This window comes from Lipotes vexillifer, unplaced genomic scaffold (genome assembly GCF_000442215.2).
Source record: "Lipotes vexillifer unplaced genomic scaffold, Lipotes_vexillifer_v1.1 scaffold683, whole genome shotgun sequence".
In the NCBI taxonomy this organism is placed as follows: Eukaryota; Metazoa; Chordata; class Mammalia; order Artiodactyla; family Lipotidae; genus Lipotes; species Lipotes vexillifer.
In genome coordinates, this window is record NW_006779881.1 from 414,678 (window position 1) to 422,062 (window position 7,385).

At 62.4% G+C, this 7,385-nt stretch overlaps 1 protein-coding gene across 2 annotated transcripts; it reads left to right on the forward strand.

Moving 5' to 3' along the window:
* Window positions 1-1,080: 1,080 nt before the first annotated feature.
* On the forward strand, window positions 1,081-5,626 carry CLDN19 (claudin 19). Of its 2 annotated transcripts, XM_007453010.1 has the most exons (5): window positions 1,081-1,303; window positions 2,578-2,749; window positions 2,844-2,921; window positions 4,697-4,849; window positions 5,578-5,626. In XM_007453010.1, exons 1-5 carry the CDS (start codon window positions 1,081-1,083, stop codon window positions 5,624-5,626), a joined length of 675 nt encoding a protein of 224 aa, XP_007453072.1. The 2 variants fall into 2 exon arrangements, with proteins under 2 accessions (XP_007453072.1, XP_007453073.1); XM_007453011.1 differs by lacking the exon at window positions 5,578-5,626 and having other exon boundaries at window positions 2,578-2,746; window positions 2,823-2,921; window positions 4,697-4,859.
* Window positions 5,627-7,385: the final 1,759 nt, after the last annotated feature.

A 7,385-nucleotide genomic window follows, 5' to 3' on the forward strand; every position in this document is an offset into this window, starting at 1 on the left:
GAGGTCGAGGAGAGTTAAACATTCCCCTACTGCAGGGGGCTGAGCTGGGACGGGAGAGAGGAGGGGAGGTGGGGCGCTCGGAGGGGGCAGCCTGAACCCCGGGAATGTGCAGAGGCCACTGCTCCCCCCCAGGCTGTTCTGGAGCTGGGGGCTCAGGGGCCTGTGCCTCAGGCCCCAGCAGGAGCTGCTAAGCCAGCCAGCAAGGGGATTAAAGGGGCTGAACAGTCTGCCTTCCTTCAGGCTGATCCCAGAAGGTTGGTGCTGTCTCCCACCTCCCTGCCAGGCTCCTTGCTGGCTGGTGGCCAGCACTGTCCCAGCCTTCATGGGGTCCCTCTTCTGGCCCCCTCAGATCTCAAACAGATCCCACGCTGAGTCTGGCCTCTGCTGTTTTTGATACACATGGGCCCCAGGTACCAAGGACCCCCACTCCCCAACACCCCTCCCCAACCCAGTCTCTCCATAGCCGACCTCAGAACCCGCTCCAAAAAGTTCTCCCCAGTGTCTAACCCGAGTCTTACCTCCTGCAAACTGGAATTCCATTTTCTTTCTGTCCTGCGGTCAGAGGACAGAAAACCCCAAGGGTCACATCAGCAGTGCAAGGGCAAAGTCCATCATCTCAGTGCTGGTGTTTGGGGTAGGAATTAGAAGAATTTTAGGGCACTCTTATCAGGCTCCTAAAGGGGTTTCCCTAGGGGAAAGGCCCTGAGAGCCAGCCGGGGGTCACTCCTCCCAGCCCCTCCCTTCTCCATCCCTGGGGAGGGGCACCACCTTGGCCACGCCCCACCCCCCACCCCCCGGGGGCTGGGCAGGAGCTTTGCTGGGGACCTTGCCCTGGCTTAGGTGGCAGCTGTGGGCGGGCCCCTGGCCTTTCCAGCTCGGGCCTCCCCCAGCATTCTAGAGCCTGAAGCCACTGCCTTTGCTGCTGCCACTGCAGGGCTGTCACCTCTCCTTCTCAGCCTCTGACCACTTGCTGCACCCCACCCCCAACCCAGCTGCTCCTGTCACCTGGCCATGACCTCGGCACCCCCAGGGACCCTGGCCCAGCCCTGAGCCCTGGAACCCCTATCCCGCCCCTGGGCCATGGCCAACTCAGGTCTCCAGCTCCTGGGCTACTTTCTGGCCCTGGGTGGCTGGGTGGGCATCATTGCCAGCACGGCGCTCCCGCAGTGGAAGCAGTCCTCCTACGCAGGCGATGCCATCATCACCGCCGTGGGCCTCTACGAAGGGCTCTGGATGTCCTGCGCCTCCCAGAGCACCGGTCAGGTGCAGTGCAAGCTCTATGACTCGCTGCTTGCCCTGGAAGGTAGGCCTCACGCCCACTGGGATGGGGAGGTGGATATGGGGCTGGGAGGTCTGGAGCAAGCTTTCCCACGGTCTGCTGTCTGCACTGGGCTGCCCTCTCCAGCCCCTGCCTCCCGTGCACTCATGACGATCCAGGCCAGCCTGGTGCCCTCCTGGGGGCAGGGGATCTAGGTTCCAGCAGCCATGGGTCCACATGCCAGCTCTTCCACTGTAACCTTGAAGGAGTCACTGACCCTCTCTGTCCTCATCTGGAAAGGGGACTAGGACTTTCACAGGACTCTGGGTCAGAGGAGATGAGTGCCCGGCACTCAGAGGCTCTAAGTCAAGACCCTTCCCTCCATTTCTCTCCATACTCTGCAGACACACTGTGCACACACACCTACTTGCCAGTCCTGCCATGTAGACAAGTATGCCGGCGCCCGGGTACACCTACCCACACGCACAGACACACAGCCACACACGTGTACATGCACGTCCACACCCAGGCGCTTGGGCACACGGGTGGCTCTCCTCCCCCTGGGGTGTAGGGCTTGAGCCTGACAAGCTGGCTCGTAAACAGGCGCCACTGCAGCTCTACCCCTGGCTGGGGGCCGACCCGCCTGCCCTCCGCCCCGGGGCCGCACAGGCCTGAGCTGGGCTGCTGTCACACGGCCCCCACCACTCCGGACCAGGCAGGTCATCTGGCCTCCCTGAGGGACCCAGATCCCCTGAGCTGCCCCCCAGGCCCGGAACTGACGCCGGCAGCAGGCATACAGCTACCATGGGTGACTCAAAGGGCACAGGGGAAGGTAACTAGAGTCACAATGGACAATGGGGGAGGCATCCCTGTCCAAGGGCCAACCTGGGCTGAGCTGGGCCTCAGACACCCTAGGTCCTCTTTCTGGTGAATCTGAAAGGCCTGAGGAGAAACTGCCCGCCCCCCCCCCCCCCCCCCAGCCCCCCCCCCCCCCCCCCCGCTGCCTGGGAGGGGTGGGCCCCAAAGGGAGGCGCCTGGCTGGAAAGCAGCTGATGGGAGAACTCATACCACCCTGTCACCACACACTACCTGGAAGAACCTGCCAGGGAGAGCGAACGGTGGGGTTAAATGGTGAGGCTCAGCCTCCACACTCTGCCCTCACGTCCTGTAGTCACCTGAGCCCTCAGGATCCCCTCACACCTGCCGCAGGTAGTAGCCCAGGAGGAGCGTCCTGCTCTAGCTCCCGCCCCTCCCATCTTGGGCTCCTCCCACCGACCCACTTCTCCCGCCCCCGGCTCAGTCCCTCCCGCCCCATCCAGGTCACATCCAGTCAGCGCGAGCCCTGATGGTGGTGGCCGTGCTCCTGGGCTTCGTGGCCATGGTCCTCAGTGTCGTCGGTATGAAGTGCACCCGGGTCGGAGACAGCAACCCCATCGCCAAGGGCCGAGTGGCCATCGCTGGGGGTGCCCTATTCCTCCTGGCGGGTGAGTGCCTGGCTCCTCCTCCATCCTCTTGACCGTGGCAGGTAGCCCCATCCTGTGGGGCCCTCTGGAGGCCAGAGCAGAGCTGAGACCCCCCCCCCCCCCCCTTTGACGGCCGTCTCGTGGTATGCCACACTGGTGACCCAGGAGTTCTTCAACCCCAGCACACCCGTCAACGCCAGGTGAGCACCAGGGCATGGCTTGGGCCAGGGAACAGGCTGGGCCTCCCACTCCACCTCCTCTGGGACCACTGGCCTTTGTCCAGCAGGGCACTTGGAGGGGGAAACAGGGGACGGACGAGCCCCAGGTGCTGTTACTGAGAAGGTCTCTGGAGTGGGGAGCAGCTGTGGCTGGGCCCTGAATGCCATCCCAGTAGCTAAATGCCCTGGCTCTGGATTTAAATCCCAGCTCTGCACGGGCTGGCTGTGTGACTGGCAAGTTCCTTAACCTTTCTGTGCCTGGTTTCCTCCCCTGTAAAAGGCAGCTAGGACCGAGGATGGAGCTCAGTGTGGTTGTGAGGGTCCTGTGAGATGGTGCAGGTAAGGGACTTAGCACAGTGCCTGGGCTGTTATTTCTGTAGGAGGCACAGTGACTTTGGGCCGGAGAGATGAGGCTGGAAAAGTCCTAAGGGCAGATGGCAGAGGGACTTGCAGCCATAGGAAGGTTTTTTTCCATGTCCTGGTGTGGAAGGCAGGACAGTCCCTCTGGCTGTGGTGTGCAGAATGGTAGGGAGGGAGCAAGGCCAGTAAGGTGCTGATGAAAAAGTCTGGAGCAGAGGGCTTGGGGCCGGGGGCTAGCAGTGGAGAGTAGGCCCAGAGATATTTAGGAGCTAGAGTGGTCAGGACTTGTACGGCCAGGGTATGGGGGCCGAATAGGGGGCTCTGTGAAGGGCCTGGCCCCTCCCTTACCTCTCAGCTCTGTGGGGAGCAGAGAATGGGATAGTCTCAACCCCAAACATCCCAACAGGCCTTGGGCCCTGGGGTGGAGGGAGAATGAGAAAAGAGATGCCTGGGTTGTTGCAGTCAGGAGGGCTCCCTGGAGGGGGCAGCAGAGTGGAGAGGGGGAGGAAATGAAGACTTCAGGAGTGAGGCTCATTCCCTGGGGCTGGCAGTTCTAGCCATGAAAACCTGCCAAGCAAGAAGTAGCTCTGCTCAGAGATGCCACGCTGGCACTTGCTCCTGCCCCTTCAACACTTCGCAAGGCTGCCTGAGTTGCAGGTCCTGTGCTGGGCCCTGGGGACATGGATGAATCCGGTGCTGTCTGCCCTCAAGTTGCTCCCCAGGGAGCCAGACAAACGAGGAACTGATCAGCCACCCAGTGAGAGTCAGCGTCAGGAGGCAAGCGGAGGCGGGTCAGGGGAAGCCTTCGGAGAAGGTGGCATCTGAACTGGGCCCTGGAGGCGGAACACCGGAGGCGAGACGCTCCGGCAGGGGGCGCCTCGTGCAAAGGCACAGAGGTGGGGAGACCCGGGCGCTGCAGAGGGGGCGCCGGGCTGGCCCGCTGGGCTTGTGGGTGGAGAGGCCGGAGTGCCAGGTGGAGCCAGCGGAGGAGTCTGGCCTTCTCCAGAGGGCGGCGGGAGCCCGGCGGCGAGGTCCGTGGGCCAGACCGTGACCGAGAGAGATGGCAGGACTGCCCCGCTCCTCCTCTCCCCGACGGGCCTGGCGGGTCCCCCCGCCCCACGCCCCCTCATCTGGCCGGAGGAGGAAAGGGGCTCGAGGCTGCGCGGAGCAGCCCAGCCTGAGCTGGGTCGCCCCGGGTGGTGTTGACGTGCTGGGGCGGGGGCGGGAGGAAGGATGAGCGCTCATCCCAACTTACCGGGCGAGACCGAGGACGCTTGTGAGGCTCCCCACGTCCAGCCCGCCCTCTGCTCTGCCAGGGCGGAGGCCGGGAGCCCCCAGGGGAGGACGGGCGGGGCGGAGGCGCAGGCACACCTCATGGCGTCCTCCACCCCTTGCAGGTACGAGTTTGGTCCAGCCCTGTTTCTGGGCTGGGCCGCCGCCGGCCTGGCCATGCTGGGCGGCTCCTTCCTCTGCTGCACGTGCCAGGAGCCCGAGAGATCCAACAGCAGCCCGCAGCCCTACCGGCCCGGCCCCTCGGCGGCTGCCCGAGAGTATGTCTGAGCCCCGCGCAGCATCCGCCGGCCACTGCCAGCACCCCGGGCGGGGCCAGGAGAGCGCAGGGTTTCCCCCCAGCTCGGTTAGGCTCTGAGCAACTTGTCCCCAACCCAGGCACCCACCCTGCACTCTGAGACTCAGACCCAGACACTCAGAGAGAGGTGGGAGGCAGGCCCCAGCCCTCAGGCGCACACGCACGGCCGGCACAGGTGCAAGCACGGCACGGACCTGTCCACACCCCGGCCAGCTGCAGTCCCTTTCACGACCACTTATTTGCTCACTGACAGGCTATGTGAGTGTCTTCTCTGTGCTGGGCCTCGAGGACACAGTAGTAAAGACAAGCTGGGTGCCCAGTGCCCTGGGGTGACCAGAGCCCATTGCCTCCCCCGGCCCATGGGCTCCTCACAGCAACCCCACGAAGGAGGCAGTGCTGGGGGACCAATGTCCCCGATTTACACATGAGGAAACAGGTTCAGAGAGACCAGGAGGCCTGGCCCTGCTGCCTCTGAATTCAGGTCTTGCAGTATGCCTAGAGCTGCATGGACACCCACACAGATGGCTAAGCCAGGTCATGTCACCCCTGCCCCAGAAATGGGCCCTGGAAGGGCTGCTGTGAGCCCCACTGGCCAATCCCTGGGTCCGTGCCTGAACCCCATAGCCCCTGCCACCCCCCACCGCCTGCTGCTCCCCCCGCTAGCCAGCTCTCCTCTCTTTTGACTTTCAGACCAGTTGTTAAATTGTCTGCCTCCACCAAGGGCCCCCTGGGTGTGTAATGTCCAGGTTCCCCAGCCTGGCTCTGTCCCTCTGCCACACCTAGACCGGGTGCTTGGTAACTTTTGGAAAGAAAAGTGAACACCCAGCCCTGAGTGTGGTGTCATTTGATCTGTCCCTGGTATGATGAGGGTGGGGCCTGGCTCAGAGAGTTCAGAGCTGGCCCCTGGGGTCCTTGGGCACAAAGAGAGGGAGACAGATCCAGTGTGGGTTACACAGCGCATCCAAGCTGATCAGGAACCTCCCTAGCTGTCCTTGGGTTGGCACCAGGACCTCCTTGATTGGAGACCCCCAGTCAAGGGAAAATTAACCCAGATCAGCCCCTGCCCTCATGCTCAGGCCTCTTCCATCCCAGACATCCTCCTGGGACCCTGAGTCTCTCTCTGGCCTCTGCCCTCTGTCTCTCCTGACTGGAAAGAGCTGACCACAGCTCTTGGAAAGAACTGTCCCTTGCCTTCCCCTGCCCTCAGCCAGCTCTGTCCTGGCTTCCTCGACCACCTGTCCTGAGACATCTCCCACCAAGTCACCAGATCCTAAGGACACAGCTCAGCCTTCTCCCCTGACGTGCCTCTGAGAGGTGGTCAGACATGACTATCGCGCGTGCACTCTCCAGGAGAAGGTAGGGGTGGGCGGGGAGAAGCAGATGGCAGAGCTGCTGTGGGATCGTCCACAGGCGCCCCAGCGTGGCAGTGGCTGCACATACACAGGGGCGTCTCGGGGGCTGGAGGGGGCGGGCACCTGAGCCCTGCCCCTGGAACTATGAGCGAGAACTACAGAAGAGTGTTTCTGGGTGCCTGACGCTATAAAGCAGCGGTTCTTGGCTCTGGGTGCGCACGTTCGAGTCACCTGGGGAGCTGATGCCTAGCTCACCCCCCACCCTAGGCATCCCAACCTAATGGGACTGAGGTGGACCTGGGCATCTGAGGTCAGCAGCACTGAGGGCACTTCTGTGAGGCCTGAAGTTTGGGCCGGGGGGGGCCACATTTCTTGCCCCTCTGAGGAGGTCTCATGTACAAGAAGAGGCGGGACAGACAAGAGGAAGCCCGTTTCCCTCTGCCTTTCCTGGGACCAGGCCATTTCATGAGATCCACACACCCTCTCAAGAAATAAACCCCTTTTGGCTGAAACAATTGTGCGCTTGATTTCTGTCACACACAGCCAGAAGAGCCCTGACTAATGCCAAATTTGGAACCTAGAAAGTGAGCGTCGCAGTGAGGGCTCCTGTTCCAGGTGTCGCTGAGCAGGTGGGGTGTGGAGCCCAGAGGCTGGCCTCTCTGTCCCAGGCGGGGGATTCGGACGCCCTCACTATCTGGTCAGGAAGCGGTTGGCTGGGAAACCACGTGTCATCTCTTGCGGTTCAGGGACCACCAGAGGCTTGGGACTTGGTAGGAAAATGTCCGGATAGAGTGTGCTGGCTGCTTCAGAGATAGGCTGTGAGAGAGACAAGCTCTGGGCCAGCGGGCAGCATGAAGGCAGGGTGGAAACAAGCTTCCGTGTGATCCTTCGTGAAGAGAAGACTTTTGTGGCTATAGCCAGAGATTGGCGAGCTGGAGAGTCAGCTGACCACTCACAACCCAATCACTATACTGATTAACAACGGAGTGCGGTCCTGGCAATGGGAGGATGCCTGGGAAAAGTTTAGAGTTTGCAGCTAGAAGAGTTTGGGAGGCCTGATCCCCTCCCCCCTGCCCCCAGTCTCTCTTTCAAATTTCTACATCACGGTCACCTCGGCTGCCAACCTGTGACAGGGCCCTGTCCAGC